Raw genomic sequence first — 16,716 nt, forward strand, 5'->3', positions numbered from 1 at the left:
TGACACCAACAGCAAAAACAGAAAGGGCTGAACACTTAAGCCAAAGAAAGAAGTGGAGAGTAGTGTGGGAGCAACAGAACCGTAATTCCGCACAGTGGGCCAGAGGGAAGAAGCGCGATAAGGAGAAAGTGACTAGTGATGAAACGGACGGAGAAGCCCGTTTACTGGCTTAATATCAAAGAACATTAACTATTAAACTGCCACTAAATATCACTGTAATCTGAAGGTGCTTCAGAAAAAACAAGGCAAAAGAATTTTACAGCGGTATAACGTATTGGAGAGAAGGAGGAACCAGAGATGAGAACCTAAAAGAAAACAAGGTCTGAATGGACAAGAATAACAAAAAAATTGGGGTAAAGCCAATCTTAAACACAAGTTATAACGATAATTACAGAAAGATCATGCTCTCATCAAGAGGCTAGTCCAGAAAATCAAGCTGTATTTAATGGCAGTAACCAGAGAGAAAACAGGAGATGAAAATCTCAGGGAGATGAGGGGAAAGCTGAATAAGGCTCATATTTTTTTTCATGCTCTTTTGAAATCTGCAGTTATCTGGGAAAGCAGCAGAAGGTGGAACATACCACCTGTTTAACCTCTACTAACATGCTTGAAATTCAGTTCCTCTAAAGAAAACATTTGAATATTTTTAATACTACATCACTTAAAGGACTCATTTGCAGTTCCTAAAAATGCCCTAACATCATATAACTGAAAATTTCTTGCCTTTCTTGACAACTGAAATACATCTCTTCTGCTTCATACAAGATCAAAGAAGACACAGGCATTCCTACTAGGATATATTCCTAAAAGTGAAAATTGGGTGCATTCATTGAATTTTAAACATTGAACAGGAGAGCTGTTTCTAAAATCTCTTCTGAGAAGTCATTCTTAGTCAACAGTTTCTCCTTTTACTGCCTGCTTTGTTATTCTCTGTCAGCCTGGCTATTACTGCTGTAATGCAATTTTCTGCTTACTTAATGGCACGGTATCTTGCATCTATATAACGGCAGATGGAGTAATTTTGAAGATTAATTAGATACAATATAAAATTATGCTTAGATTGAAAGGCCAGGTAGAGTCTCTCACTTCCCAGTACTCCAAAGAGCATGACTGAACAAGATGGGGAGGTAGCTAGATCCCCAGTATCAGTGTGCCTGCTAGTCTCTAGTAGTAGTTAGCAAGGGAAAAACTACTGGTCTTTGTAAAAACATGTGGGGAACATCATCTGTAGTTAGATGCCTCTGCCACACTTGAGCACACTTCCTGTAAGAATATTTATGTAGGTACAGTGTAACAAAGCCTCTGAACTCTTGTTACCGTTAGTTTCACATTTCCCTCCTAGCAGAGAAAAAAAGAAAAAAACCCCCACAATTTGGTTCCTGTTTTGCCTAGAAAACATCAAATATTTCAGTTTCTCCTCAGCTTCGCAATCATCAAGTTCTACTTCAGCACTCCTTGCAACTTTCAACTTTTGGCTGCCGTATTGCTTGCCCCCAAAACAAGTTATAGAAGAAAAACAGTTCAGCAGTAAGAATTTGAGATCTGAAAATAATTGGTGTAGAAGTAAATAGCAACACTAACCTCTTTCATTTTTTCCAGTTCATTCTGTAGTGCTTGTTTGGCAATTTCAACTTCTATAAGCTGCTGTCTTAATTTTTCGTTTTCATCTTCTGTTATAGTACGTTTTTCTTCCACATTTTCTAACTCGTGATGAAGTCTCACTGATACATCTTTTGCAACCTAAATGAAACGGTATATCAAAATTAAGGTTAAAAAAAATTACTGTTGCAGTGCTTACTGCCTAAGCAACCATTTAGAAGTTAATTCTGGATGTTTTGATGGAACAGGTATTTAAGGAAACAGGTAGACAAGGACATCCACAGACAGAATTCTAAATTATTCCAAATTCAAGCAAATTCCTTCCAAAAAATGGTACATTATTCCTATGGACTTCACTGGAAACCACACAAGACATTAAACCCCAACTCCTTCTTAGGTTCTGTCATATCAACAGTTAAACAGGACCTTCACTACTCCTGGAGACAGTGCATCATCTGTTTTCTCCCAACCACAGCTAGCTTACGCTTTTCAATGCACTAAAGCACATTCCCTTCAAATACTTGACATGCAACAGCATCTAAAAGCAGGGTCCATCTTCTCCAGGCCTGCCCTACCTGTGTCTACCTGTGACTACAAATGGACACACATTTATTTTGACTGTGCTAGTTTCTCTCTCCTTGGTGGACAATTAATGAAAATATTTACTACTATTGTCTCATTTTAAGATTAAAATACAAACAAACAACATTTTTACTGACATTGTGTTCACCCAAATTAATTTTCAATGAAAATGAACACTAAGGTTTTTGGTTGTTTGAGGTTTTTTTAATGCATTTTCACAGGAATAGAGTTAAAAGGCATATGACAAGATCTAATTCCTCCTCCACAGGAAAAGTAATGAGAATCTTGCCCTGCAAGCCACTTGCACTGTATTTTGTGAAACCACCAGAAACTATAATCACACACAAAAAATATTTAAATATACACTAATCACTGTGTTGATGGTGATTTAGACACATAGACACACAGTTTGAAAAGCCTCATTTCCTGCTTTTTTTAGAACTCTGAAAGCATAATTAATCCTACTTAGCATTAGCTGGGGGAGTTCAGTGAGCTGTCCTTCATGGCTTTTACTCAAACCATCTTATGTTAGTATGTCAGAGAGTTCTTTGACATACTAAAACACTAGAGAAAAAATAATAACTGTAAGCAAGCATCTAGAAAGATCCAATCTATCAGAAATCAGCAGCAGCTAGTGACTCAGCCTCCCTTGACAAGAAACCCAGTGTGTGTGTGAATTACAGATACAACACTGCAGTGTAGCACAAGATCATTCAATAACCTCCCCCACTGCACACGCACTCAAGGCACATAATGCCCAACAGAAAGAGCGAGTGGAGGGGAATTTCAATTATAACCATACTCCAAAGAGACTGCAGAATGAGCCGAGAAACACATCACAGGGCTTTAGCTTGATGTCTTTTCCTACACTTAGTTATAAACTGCTCATCTGGTTGTCCAACCAAAGTAAATGGAAAATCATGGGGGATATATAAAACAGCACCCTTACAGAACCTGTCTTCAGTCTATAGGTACAGTCTGGATCAGTAAATAAAACCAAATTGTAATATCATTACTGGTAGCTAATTTTTCGACACAAAATCTGGTGGAATAGCTATTAATGCAGGAAAAAATACAGAGCATTCTAAGAGCACATAGGAAATGGGACTCACTTATGAAATATACATTTTAATACAGCTATCTGCAAGACTGTATCTCTGAGGGATCAAGTTCCCTAATACATTGCAAAATGAACAATGCAAAATGAACAGTGTCTTTTTGGATAGTCATTCTTCAGGAGAGGACATGGAAGCACTACAGAAAACCGCACGAGTTAGAATTATGGTTAGCCAGCACCCAGAATTCTATTAGGCAGAAATTTGGCATTAGGCATTCATCCCTACTCCAAAGCAGAACATATTCATGAGCAGTGAGAACACTCTGCAAGAACACTCTTCCTTTCCAAAGAGTCAGTCATATTGGGAAACACATGGGAGAAATGCTAATTAATGCGAGCTCTTTGTCCAGCCCAATCCAAGGCCTTAACTTCTATCTCCTATATTGGCAGACAAGTACCTCAGCAGAGGTGCCCTCAACAATTCCCTCCCCAGCCTGCATATGTATTACTTGCTAATAAAAGTAACATTGAGCCAACAAAGAACACAACTCTACAAACTGGAATCACAATATTCACTTGGGACATGAAGGCCCATGCTCAAAGTCTGCCTGCAAATGTGTGTATCTCAACTGATCATCTAAGTAGCATTCTAAGTATGCAAAATATCCCTTGTTTTGAACAGAAATCCCCATGAAAAGGGAGTGATTTTTCTTCTAACCAGGAAGACTCTATTTTGCCAAGAACCACATGGGGGCAGATGGATTTATAGAACTGTCACAGCCACAACAGAAAACATGGGTTTTGAATATGCACAGAAAAGGATTATCAAATAGAAATTTTAATAATAATGATGACAAGCTAGAAAATTTTCAGAAAAAATGATCCAAACCAGGCCTGGGAATAACATACTCTCAATCTATCATACTTATCAGAAAGAAGTTAAAAAATTACCTTGTTCGAAACCATGTATTAAATTCACAATTTAAACTGCAGCCACAGAGTCCATGTGCCATGAGTAACTAGAGCCCTAGGCAGAAGTGTGGCAAATAAACTCACATTTGCTATACAGAGGTCTGCACTTCCATGAGAAAAGGTCAGTTGACTGGGAGACCAGTCAACTGAAAAATGTTTAGGTGTCCTGGTTCAGCAGGAGTCTTTCAATGTCTAGCAAACGGAAGCAGAAATTAAACTTCCAGCTATGTAAAGAAAGGCATTTTTTCTCTGTAATTGGACCAACCCAGAATGGAGATGATGGGTTGCCACCAATGACAGTCTTTAAACAAGGACTGAAACTTTTCCTCAGCGATGGGCTGTGTCTCATTCAGATCCCGTGGATGACATGCAGTTGATGACACACTGAAATTTGATGGGTTTTGTCTAAGGTTTCAGATGGATGTGAAAACCCCTGGATTAATTGAACATAACAGCAGGTTTTTTACTGACAGCAACAGAGTAAGGATTTAGTGTTGTGACTGCAAGTATTCAATCTGCCTGCCCACTAAAATCTTTCACTAAAGAGTGACATAATCAATCCCCTCAAAGTCAATGGGGCTGTTTGGTGAGGTTGGTTTAATTTTGCAGTGGAAGGATATGTTTTGCATTCATCATAAAGGGTCCAAATCCTTTAGCTCTTAATTTCCGTTTGAGTCACTCCTTGCATATTACCTGTATGAAAAATGATAGGACTGAAGCTGAAAATAGCCTATTGACATACAAGAAGGGCTCCTATTACCAAGCATGGCTTGGCCATTGCTATTCTATGAGCTGTACTGGGTGCACAGTGGAATGGATGGAAACGCCTGAGTCATGAGGACCAAGAGCATGGTTGTGTCTCCCTATGAGATGCTCCCTTCCCCTTGACACCTGCTCACATCTGTACCTTGAGGTCCTGCTCCATGCTGCGTATGAGCTCGTTGTCAATCTCACCGGTCTGGGCGTAGCGGAGCCTCTTGCGCTCAGCCTTGCGCAGCCGGTACTGAAGGATCCGGCAGTTCTTGTTGGCTCGCTCCAGCTCATGGCGCATTTCTTGAAGCTGACAAGCATCCTCCTCAAAGAAGCTGTCTCTCATCTCATCCATCTCTGTCCTCAGCTCATCTATCTCGTTCTGTCACCAGGGCGAGAAAGGGACAGGGATGCAACAGGTGGGTCAAAAGCACAAATGTCAGCACGTATAGGGGAAGGCAGCCAAAATGGAGCTCCGCCCCACAGGGACGGCAGGTAAATACAAGCCAGCTCATTATAAGCACCGCAACGAAGCAGGAAAGCAAGCGGCACTGCCCGCACGCCCCACGACAGAGCCATCTTAACGCTGCCTCCAGCGCTCCTGCCGCGAGAGAGGGAGGCTGGGAAGATCCCTCCCGGCGCGGGCGTGGGAAGGCAGCCCGCCCCCGCCCGGCCCCGGTTCTCCCCCAACACCCGCTGCCGCCCCGGCCCCTCACCTTGAGGCTCTCGTTCTCCTCCCGCAGCTTCTCCATCTCTTCCTGCATCTCCTCCTGCAGGTGCGGGCTCAGGGCGCCTTCGGGGCCGCAGCTCCTGCCGTCGCCTCCCGCCTCGCCCTGCCGCAGCCCCTCCGCCCCGGCCGCCTCCATGGCAGCGGGCGAGGAGGCGGAGGCGGCCGGGGGAAGCTCGGCCGGGGCGGCGGCCGCGGAGGCGGTGGAGGCAGCGGAGGAAGCGCTGCCGCTGCTGCTGCTGTGGTTGCTGCCCTTCGTTTGCATCTGGGCGGCCGCCGCCAGCCCTTTCCTGAGGTGGAACTGGATGAGCTCACTTTGCAGGCATCCCTCCTTCCAGTACCCGCCGCCGCCCGCCGCCGCACAGCGGCCCTTCCCCGCGCCCGAGGAAGATGGAGGCGCCGGGGCCGCCTCCCCCGCGCCCTTCAGCGGGGACCGCCCCGCTTTCCCCCTCCACTGCTTGGGCGGCGGCGCCGCCGCCCCCTCCCGCTCGCCCCCGCCGCCCCCTGCAGGGGGCGCCTCCTCGGCGGCGCCCGGTGGCGGCAGCGGCTCCTCGGCGGCGGCGGCTGCTCCTCTCCCGGCGGCGGCGGCCGGCGGAGGTTCAGCACCGGCGCCGGGCTGGACAGCTCCCCGCGGCGGCTTCTCGGCGGCGCGGCCGCGGGCGGCTCGCGGGGCCTGGCCCGGCGGCGGCCGCGCCGAGGCGGCTTTGGCGGCGGCGGGCGCGGCTTTGGCGGCGGCGGGCGGCGGGCGCGGGGCGGTGTCGCGGGCCCGGGCCGGCGAGGATGCTCGCGGCTGCTTCCTGCCGCTGCTGCCCTCGGGATGCAGGCGCGGCTCGGCGGCGGCGCCCCCTGCAGGCGGCTGGCTCATGGCGGCGGCTATCTCGGGGACGCGTCCATCACCGGCGGTGTCCTCCGCCTCCTCCGCCGCCGCCGCCCCGAGAGCTGGGGGAGGAGAACCGGAGAAGCCGGTCGGGGTGGGCACGGGGAGGACGGGGAGACGGGCTTTCCGGCCACGGCGGCGGCCAGCCCGCCCCCTCCCCGTCGCCGCGGCGCCCGGCCGGCCCCCAGTCCTGACCCGGGCCCACCTGCGGGCGGAGCGGTCCCCCGGAGCGACCGGGGAGAATCCGGCCAAGGCTGCAGCCCAGAGCCGACCGGAGCGGCTCATGGAAGGGCCCGACGGGCTCGGCTGAGACTGAGACCCATTCCCACTCAGCCTGCACCTAGGGGCGTTTCCCCAGCCCTGATACCGAACCTTCCCCCGCCGGGCCGCCACACCAGGGATGAATTTCCTTCCACACACAAACTTCCCTCTCCCTTGTGCTCACCACGAAGCCTGGGTTGCTAATGTCTGCCCACTAAAAGGCCTCTTCCCAGCGTCTGTCACAGCCGAGTGGAGGAAAGCTGCTGTACAAAGGACTGCACACGTTGAAACAACTACAAATTTCCCTTCAGCTTTGACAGCAACTCTTCCGGGGCAAGGTGACTTGGGAATCGAGGGTCATAAAGGAAAGGGGTTCTGCAATCAGCTTCTAAACATACATTTGCCCTAGTTCGTTATCCAGAGGTGCTGTCAGGATTTAAGACCGATTCATGTTTGTTACCAGTTATGCAGATCAAAAGGTTATATAGGACTCAGACATAATCACTCCAGCAGATTTTCAAAACAGAGGAAGCAAAGAATACACCCTCACCCAGAACAAAATGTTATGTGGCATTCTCTGAAGGATGCTCACTTGGCAATTTGCCCCTATAATGATACAATCAGAGTTTTCATGACCACAACAGATTATGAAAAAGGGCTGTTAAAAGCCACATCATGCTGCTAATGCCCCTCAAAATATTCTGAAAATAATGTCTATGACCCACCGTTTCCACACTACCTTTATTCAACTATCCTTAGAGGGAAAACATGGGCAACGACAGAAATGACAGCATTCCTAACACGGCCTGCCCATTCCCTCCTAGAATGCAGCTTAACCGTTCTCTGCTAGAACAGGGAATAAAGAAAGAAGCACGATTGGGCAAAGTCAATGCAGAAACTATATCGTGCCCTGACAATTGGTTTACTCCCTGGAACATACTAGACAATGAGGCTGTGTTTGCTCTGCTCTCACTGGCAGGAGCACAACATTTCCTCTCAAATGCATTGTCATTAATAACCTGCTTTAAACCAATATTCTGGAAATTAATGCTCAACATGACACAATTTGGCAGACACTTTCCAAACATTAATTAGTATAAAGAAAGCATGGGAGTGTAGAGCTATAAAACTTGTATGACAACACTTTATAAAAATTCTCTTTGCATTTCTATCAGCCACCACAAACAGAATTCCCACCCTACTATTGTTTAGAGCTATACAGGTATGAAATATAAGAAGTATAATTCAAATTAATAATCGGGAACCCTATGCTGTACCTGAATCTTTTCGGGAACTTTCACTGCATCTAAGTCACCAGACTCAACCGCGACCTGCCAGAGCCCAACCCGTACCCTGCACGCCCCAAAACCCAGGATCGGCTACCACCTACAGTTAAGTTGGCTGATTTTAGAGATATATATATATATATATACACACATGTATTTATATACATTTTTAACTGGCACAACGAAAGCCCCGTTTGAGACCAAGTCCGAAATCTCTGTCCTCACAAAACTCCGCGGCTCGACCTTCTCCCCAGAGGCAAACCCACGTGGCGCCGGGACGCGGCGTCTCCGCAGGTTTTCCTGTCGGGAACTGCTGTCCAGGCGGAAAAACGGGTAAATAAATGGAAGCAACAAAAGGGAGGAGTCCGGTGGCTTCACGCGCCGGCGCGGGGCTCTCCCATGCCCGGGACTTCGGGCAGGGCATCCCCCCGGCCCTGGCCCTTTCTCCCCACCGGGCGCCCGCCTCTGCCCCTGCAAGAATTCGCAAACGCGGCTTAAGATTTGGGAGCGTTTCTGCCTTTTGTCCTGGTTTAAAGGAAAGGAGGGGATTTTCGAAGCCCCCCTCCCCCCCCATACCTGGTTGCTCTGTTGCATCTAGATCCGGAGTAACATTTCCTTTTTGGGAAAAAAAAAAAAAAAAAAAAGAAAGAAAGAAAAGAAGAAAAAAGGCTAGGATCTAAAGCATCTGCATTACTCACCACCACTTTGTCCGCTGCCCGGCTGGCGAAATGCATGCACGGAGAGCCGGGCACCGCACACGAGGTACCCGCCGCTGCCAGAGCCTCTCAGGAAAATGAAGCAATATTCATGAGCTGACCTCACTGGGCCTGGGAGACGGAAAGGGGGGGGAGGGAAGAAAGCAGAGAAGGGAAAAGAAAGGAAAAGATTAAACGGCGAGAACCCCGCCCAGGCCTGAAGGCTGAATTACGTCCCTTCATCTATCTGCACATGGTGGAATAGGATTACAGCGCAAATGGGGGAAGGAGCAGGCTGCAAACAAGGGATGCGCCCACTTTCTCTTCCCAATGCATCCAGGCAATCGATTCTGATCAATTATTTAGCGTCCCCGTCAGGGGAGCCTGCTCGGGCCGGGCAGGGCTGCCGGGCACCTTCTGTACGGGCAGGGCTGCGGTGACAGGGCTTGCTTTCCTTTGTTCGCCGCCCTGCCCGCGCCCTTCGGCAAGAGCCCGCTGCCGCCGGGAGGGGTAGAGACAAAGGCAGCCCCGGCTCTGGGCTGCTGGAGATCATTCCCTAGGGTTATTTACCAGCCTCAACACAGCCACTAACGGGCCACTGACCCTTTCTTTACTCGTGTGGAGGGCAAATCTGTTTTACCTCTCTGCTCAATAGTGAGGTGAATTTACCTTTGCTCTGAAGCACCTCAGAAGGCTCTTAAGACTTTGCGCTTGAAGTCTTTCCCAATTACAAACAAAGGAAAACGGGGGAAAGGCTTGCTTTCTTTCCCCTCCCTTCCCTCCGAGGAGGCACTTGCCGTGTGACGGCTGTGTGTGGGAGTGTCCCGGACCCACCTGTGTCTCTGTGAACATCCAGCAGGAACAGTCTCGGGAGAGCAGTGCTCCATTTGGGGTCCGTCTCTCTCCTCCTGCAGCAGCTGACGGGTCCAGGGGAGCTCCTGGGCTCTGCCTCAGCCCCGGCAGCGCCTTTCGCAGCGCCAGGGGCGGGGGGCACTTCCCTCCCGAAGGATAATTAAGTGATGCTTTCGTGCCCATAGGTATACCAGCATATACATGCATGCATGCATCTATGTACAAACTGTATGTACACATATGCACTGTGCATACACGTATACATAAATGTGTGTGCATACAAGGTGCGAGCACACCTATAAAATATACATACGTATGCATGGGTTTGTACATTGTATGTACATATATACTTATCTCTGGGGTTCTTGTGCAGTCCTTGGGGGAGGGCAAGCTCAGGGGAGACCAGCTGTCCCCTTTCCAGCTACCCCTCCCCCCACGGTCCTCTCCACCTCTCCTGATATGCCGAGCAGGACTCAACACATCTAAACCAGCGTGTCCTGGCATGCAGAAAGGTACTCCCCCCCATGCAGGTGCATGTCCTCCAGACTGGAGCCCAGGGACTGCATGAACGGGATATATATAGATGGGATGAGTTGAGGACAATCAGAAAATAGGAAATGGAACATTAATGCTGAATAAGAAAATCACTGGGACGATAAAAAGCTACTTTTTAAATTATTAATATTTAATTATTTTTTTAGGCCTTTGAAACTCAAAAAAACTACAATCATACCAAGTAAGCAGGATAATTGGTTGAAAACATGAGGAACAAAAATATGAAATATTTCTGGAGTTGGAATTGAGAAAATTTCCTATGAAAGCACTAGATAGATTCTGCTAGAACATCTAGGTCCTAATCTCAGTGAATATACAGAATAGAAGTATTATGGTCATCACAACAACATAGCATTTTGTTTACACAATATCATTCAGAGGGACAAGCACAGCAGTCCCTACTTTTAAGCACTGGACATTATTTACCATCCTTTCTGCTCCCTTGCTGGCTGAGTTGCCTGGATGAACTTTCCACAGAAAACAATTATGGGATGTGATGGCATCTTATTCCACCTACAACAAGTTTTATCATGTTTTTGGTAAGATACAGATTCTTATTTTCTCATAGTAGTGTCCAAATGAAAACCAGGTGATCAGATTATCTTCACCTACATTGTCAGGCCATATGTCTGATAGTAAAGATCAATTTTATGGCAGTAAAAATTTCCACTCTCTCAGTGTGGTTTGAGATGGTTGACTTGGTTCTCAAAATTTCCACTCTGGCTAAATTTACGTGCTGACAGAGTTATAAAAATTGACATGGGTACAAAAGTATTCTACTCATATCATTTACCTTTCTGGGGGTAATGGGTATAATCTACACAAAAAGTACTCTTTTTCTAATATAAGCTATATTTCCATTACAAAATTTTCTGCCAGATCTCTGTGGGCATTTTCTTTTACTAACAGATCATGGTATAAAATATACAATAATTATATCTATCCTTGACTAAGTGCAGTATGAAGAGACCCATATATTAATACAGTAAAAATTCAATTTATGAGCAGGTTTTATTATAGAGTCTCTAAAAACCTGTGGATTGAAATAATACACAGAAAGAAATGTCTTAACTTCACACAGAAAACAAGGAGCTCTCAGCTGACTATTGCCATTCAGAAATGAACCACTGACGTGCAGAACAGTTGTATAAGTACACTGGCTCAAATGTCAGGGAAAACAATGGAAATAAAATGCTAGAAATTACTTAGTAAGAAGTAAAGAACAAACCAGAAAATATAATTACTGGTTTCATATAATTTCATGGTGCAGAGGGATTTTGATTATCGAGAGCAGTTCTGGTTCCCCATCTCAAACCAGGCATGGGGGAAAGGGGTAAGGTTCAGAGAAGGGTGGCCAGGGCCTGAAGTGTCTCTGCTTAAGGAATGATGAGGTATGGTAGGAGTCTTCAGACAGGAAACAGGGTGACTGAGGAGAATGTAATGCAAGTCCCTACAGTTGTCAGTAAGGAAGGTAAACAAGTGTAAAAGGTTCACTGTTTCTCACAACCTCTTCCCACTCAAGTAGTGCAGAGATGCAAACATGAAGGAAAGAAACAAGCAGGTGATGGATTCCAAAAACCCAGAAAACTGTCCTTGTGGTTAAGCTATTCAACTCCCTGACACAGAGTGTTGTAAGTATAAGGGTCTATGTGAGTTTAAGTGATTGAAGAAAGTAATGGAAAAAAAAATTAATTTGAGACAGAGGAAAAATATGCTCAAAACCCACCTCTCCTCTGACTATTTTTTTGATCTGGGAGATGGTCTGGGAGAGGTATTAGTATGTGTTTTTGCATTCTCTTCCATCATCTACTATTGACCACAGTCAGACACCTATCAGCAAGCTAAAATATCTTTGATCTGGTTCTGTATGACAATTCTTATCCTGTTCGTATCACCCTCTAGCTTTGTCTCTCTCTCTTTTCCATCTTCTTTTGTTTTCTTCATTTCTATTTCATTCTTCAGCCTTAGATTTATTTTTGTGCAGAGCATTGGCAACCTGCTGCACCCTGGTAGAGCATACCTATGACTTTTTCATGACTTTTTTGCCTTCAATAGCTAAAAGTGTTTTGACTCAAATTAGAGCTGTGAATACCTTGTTTTCTAGTCCCCATTATTCCTTGCTCATGTGGAGACACTTTTTGTGTTGAGCCTACAACTGCATTAAGTTGTATGAAGTTATGCAAGAGATGAAAGTAGAGGAAGAGAAAGGAGAGGAAGAATTTCTCCTCCAAGCAGAGTTTCAGTTTAAGTCATGTAAGTTTCTTTTCCTAAGTTAAGAAGAGAATCCCTTTACATAGCACTTTAAAAGTGTGACCGAAGCATGACCTCCTAGCTTTCAGCAGAGAATACTTTAATAACAGATTTCAGAAGTGGCTTGGAGAGGATGCTTTTCCAGGAGAATGCCTGGGTGGCTCGCAATTGCTGTACTTTCACCACCTGCTTACTCACCTCCTCTGCCCTCTTGGGAATATGCTGGGTTTTGCTGGTGCAGAAAGAGAAGCTTCTGGAGCATGCTGTGCTAATTCATGGTGCTGGCACTGCCCCAGCTGGCAGAGGCTGCAGTTTATCTCCCTGCCCAGGAGGATGTGCTGGACACAACTAATTATATCCCAGTCCAGGGCCCATTTTCTCTGTCCATAAAAAAACCAGGTAAGTTTGAGACTTTCATTTACGAATTTCTAATATGTTGAGTAAGCACCCCATGAGGTAATTTGAGAACAAACAATGAAGACATTACAACAGTTCTCTTTTCTTATTTACTTGGAAATGGAAAAGCTTTCCAGATGTACTGCATAGCAGAATTGTACAGCTCCAAATCATCATATTTCAAAAAGAAGAAACCTTGATGTTAGGTAGGAATAAAACTTGGCTGAAAGAACAAAAATAAACCCCAAATATTTCAAGTTCATACAATTCAATAGAACAGAAATAACAGCACCAAATAATTTGTTAAAAGAGGCATAGTTTGGCATACACGTTTAGCCAGATCATTATACAAAAACTTGGTGGTCTGATTGCCATTTTTTGCCTCCTTTTTCTTCCTCCTTAACAGCTGCTTCTCAGCCAGAGACAGCTATAGCACAGCACATTGAGGCTTCACCTTCTGTTCATCAACAGATCCTAACTACCAAGGGGACAGGATGCCCCACCAAAGGTACAGCAATGCCATCTGCACCCTCCCTGGCAGTTCATCTCAATGGGAGAAGTAGGTCATGTTGCTTTTGCTCCTATGTAAAGGAAGCAGCTTCAGCTTTCTTATCCAAGGGATCACCTAGATCCCTGTTCAGGAAGCCAGGATCTCATGCACTGTGTCATACCTCTCTTGGTTTAACCCTTAGCTTCTAACACCTCACTGGATTCTCAGACTCACAAGATTGTAAGAAGGCACAAAAAAATTGAATTTGTAATGAAAATTAGAGGGATCTTTGGTTCCTCCAGTGGAAAATAAAACTAGATTAAATTAGGTCTGTTGCTTTTAATAACTAAATTCTTTTAAAATAAAGGCTTAGTTCTAATTTTGCTATCACAAATTTCATTCAGCCTTTACAAAGGCTTCAGGAAGTTTCATAATCCTGGTTTTTATTCCTACAGCAATGAATTGTACTTATTGTTCAGAGATAATGACAGAACTGAACATGCCTTGAAACAGGCCAGTGCTGCTCAACCATTTCTAATGATAAAAAAATTTCTGTCTTTGTCTCTCCTGTAATTGCTATGCCTTATATTGCTAGAAGGAGTAAAAAAAAATTATATCAATTTTGAACTTAAGACACTGAAAAAGGTCTCTGTATTGCCGTGTTTGCTGCCACTCTACTTTCTCATACTCTCTTCAGAGGATACGATTACACCAAACTTGCATAAATCCTATCATGCATGCATATATCTGCATAGTCTATATATTGCATTAGTACCTAAACCTCATTGATTACTTAATGAGGCTAATGGTAGAGGAACAGTAGAGAAAATTTTATTGCTAAGACTGTGTGAATGAAAGCCAAAATATGGAATTCCTCTAGATTAATCAATCTTGTACCCTGTCTCATAGCAGTTTATATAGTATACTCACTGGCTGCTGAAGGTAAACAATATTTCTTTGGACACTATAATACAGTACCAGTACATTCAAACAGCCTTTTCCAGGAAGAGATTCCAAATATAAAATATTTTTATTGCAGGTGATCTCAGAATTGAAATGGATGGTCTTAAGTTTGTCATGAGCAGGCTGTACTCTTGGGTCTGCCTGCTTCCTCCTGACAGGGAGGTTGTGCCACAACCTGTGCATCACACCAAGAGGTGGCCCACAACCAAGGTGAAGGTCTTATTGTCTATCCTAATCTTTAAAGTCCTCATTGTGACTTTCTTGAGCAGACTTCAGAGCTGCTTATCCCATCGTGCTCCACGACAGCTTAAAGCAAGTGAAAACAGTGGTTCTAGCATCCTAGGGAGCTTGCAGATACCTTCCTCTGTGCCTAAAGAGAGTCTGGGAGAAGCAGGCTCATCCCAGTCTCATACATCTGGTGACTAACAAAATGAAGTACTTTTTAGGGGTCTCCACAGTAGGCGATTTTTCTTCATTTATCTGTGGCACTAGAATGCCCAATTCCTTTTGAATGCTAGGGGACTTAGGTCCTTATTGTGGAAAGGCAGGGAGGAAACAGGTGAATAAACAGTCTGCATTTTGTTAGCTGAGAGGCTTGAGAGTGTTTTATGTTTTTATTCATTCCTCATTTAATGTTAATTAAATTTTTATTTCCTCCCTGTTAATTTGGGATGCTTGTTTTGATAACTTATGGATGTATAAAATTGTTTAGGCTGGGACTGTATCTTTCTTCTCTGACTTCCAGGTGGCCTCACATTACCATACACAAAATCTTCCAGATGCAAAATTCAACCTAGATTTTCCAAGATCTGATGTTAGATAACTAGTTGCTTCTCCACATGTGATACCTCCTGAATCGCTCTCTGCCTTTTTGTCCTCTTCTTATGGATAATCTCTCTTTTTATTTTGCCTTTAGTTTCTCTGTTAATTTTTCACTCTAACTTGCATTTCAGGATCAGTGGATTTTTGTACATATCATTTGTGAGCTTAATGCAATTTTCAGAGATACTCTTGGACTAGGAACTTTTGAAAATGTTGCCAAATTTATCTTATTCCTTTTTTCTCTTAAACACCTGTGAGACAACATAAGTAATTCTGAAAATAAGTTTTTTCATTTCTGTGTCTTAATGGATTTTGTGTATGATGACCGGACATTTTATTTGTTGATTTACACTTACAAATCCTACGGAGAAATCACTGTATTTAGGCAAGTCGCAAATTAAAAAATCAACAGTGAATCAGATCCTTTCTTCAACAATTTGCTGGGCTTCTTATCAGGCCTGTTATGCTGTTATCTGCACCCTGGATCATATCCAATCTTCTTACATAATGCCCTGGTACTTTCGGAGAAATTAGAGGACTCTGGCACACATCAAAACAATAAAATTGGGATATCATGTTTTCCAGCTGGTGCATGTGCACAGAAAAAGCTCTGTAGGTGTATTGAGAAGTACACATGACAGGTTTGTTGCAAGGCTTTCGACTCAGGGACTGAATTTTGATTCAGATTTAAAGAGCAAGTGAGAAAATTATTTTCTCCAAATCTCCTCCCCTGTGTATGCTGACATTGCTTTACATGGTTTTAAATGCCAGACAGCGTCGATCAGCTGTGGCTGAACCTGCAGCAGCTTCTGTGCTCTCTCCGGGCTGTGGGAGAGCCGCTCGCTGTGCGAATGAGGCCAGAGTCCCTGTTTCTATGGTGACTTTACCTGCAGTTACCCCATCAAGCAGCCCCTCTTCAATTCCATGGAGCTGGTGCAGGGGAGGGAGAGGGTGTGGAGGCAAGGAAGGAGTATTTCCAAGGAGGAGCCTGGGAAATCGATATTGGTGTGTTGTAGTGTCAGACTGTTGGGGAATGGACAGAGGAGAGACCTCAATCCTGGAGGGCAAGCTCCAGGGAGATGCTGGGCTCCTCCACCCTTACCCCTTTCTGCACTCCTTGCATCTCACAGAAAGCACGGCAGAGACAAAGTGATGGTAGCCTGATCTTGTTTGGAGTCCCCACAGAGTACTGTTTTTCAGCACAGCACATCTACCCTGGTGTAATTCTATTATGAGAAAAACAACAATCAAGCTTTGTGGAGAAAGGACAGGGCCAGTGACACTGGAGTCCTGCAACAAGGCTTTGGGTCACATTGCCATAGCAATACGTAAACACTGGACAGCTGATGCTGCTGCCCACAGAGAATCAGGATGTTTCAGGACAGATCTGAGATAATCCTTCATTGATCTGAGGTGCAAGAGACCATAATTGAAGCATAATTGACCCTTAAGCTTAAGATAATGGCTTTGTGTTGAAAAGGGTGCTGCAGAGTGAGTCTTTCTTCTCCCTCTGTTCTGAGTCTGTATGTGAGGTTAACTTGGTATCTATCCCAGCAAAGTCAGCAATAAATCCAAATGTTTC

At 44.9% G+C, this 16,716-nt stretch overlaps 1 protein-coding gene across 1 annotated transcript in view; it reads right to left on the minus strand.

The window, feature by feature from the left end:
- Positions 1 to 16,716, minus strand: part of SOGA3 (SOGA family member 3) — a 40,718-nt gene that overhangs the window by 22,269 nt on the left and 1,733 nt on the right. The window contains exons 2-6 of the mRNA XM_048296000.1: positions 9,641 to 9,799; positions 8,810 to 8,938; positions 5,677 to 6,626; positions 5,118 to 5,342; positions 1,582 to 1,740 (exon numbers count right to left, since the gene is read on the minus strand). Coding sequence (XP_048151957.1) covers positions 1,582 to 1,740; positions 5,118 to 5,342; positions 5,677 to 6,626; positions 8,810 to 8,938; positions 9,641 to 9,799 — 1,622 coding nt within the window. The remainder of the gene's footprint in view (positions 1 to 1,581; positions 1,741 to 5,117; positions 5,343 to 5,676; positions 6,627 to 8,809; positions 8,939 to 9,640; positions 9,800 to 16,716) is intronic.

The sequence above is a fragment of the Corvus hawaiiensis genome, chromosome 3 (genome assembly GCF_020740725.1).
Source record: "Corvus hawaiiensis isolate bCorHaw1 chromosome 3, bCorHaw1.pri.cur, whole genome shotgun sequence".
NCBI lineage: Eukaryota > Metazoa > Chordata > Aves > Passeriformes > Corvidae > Corvus > Corvus hawaiiensis.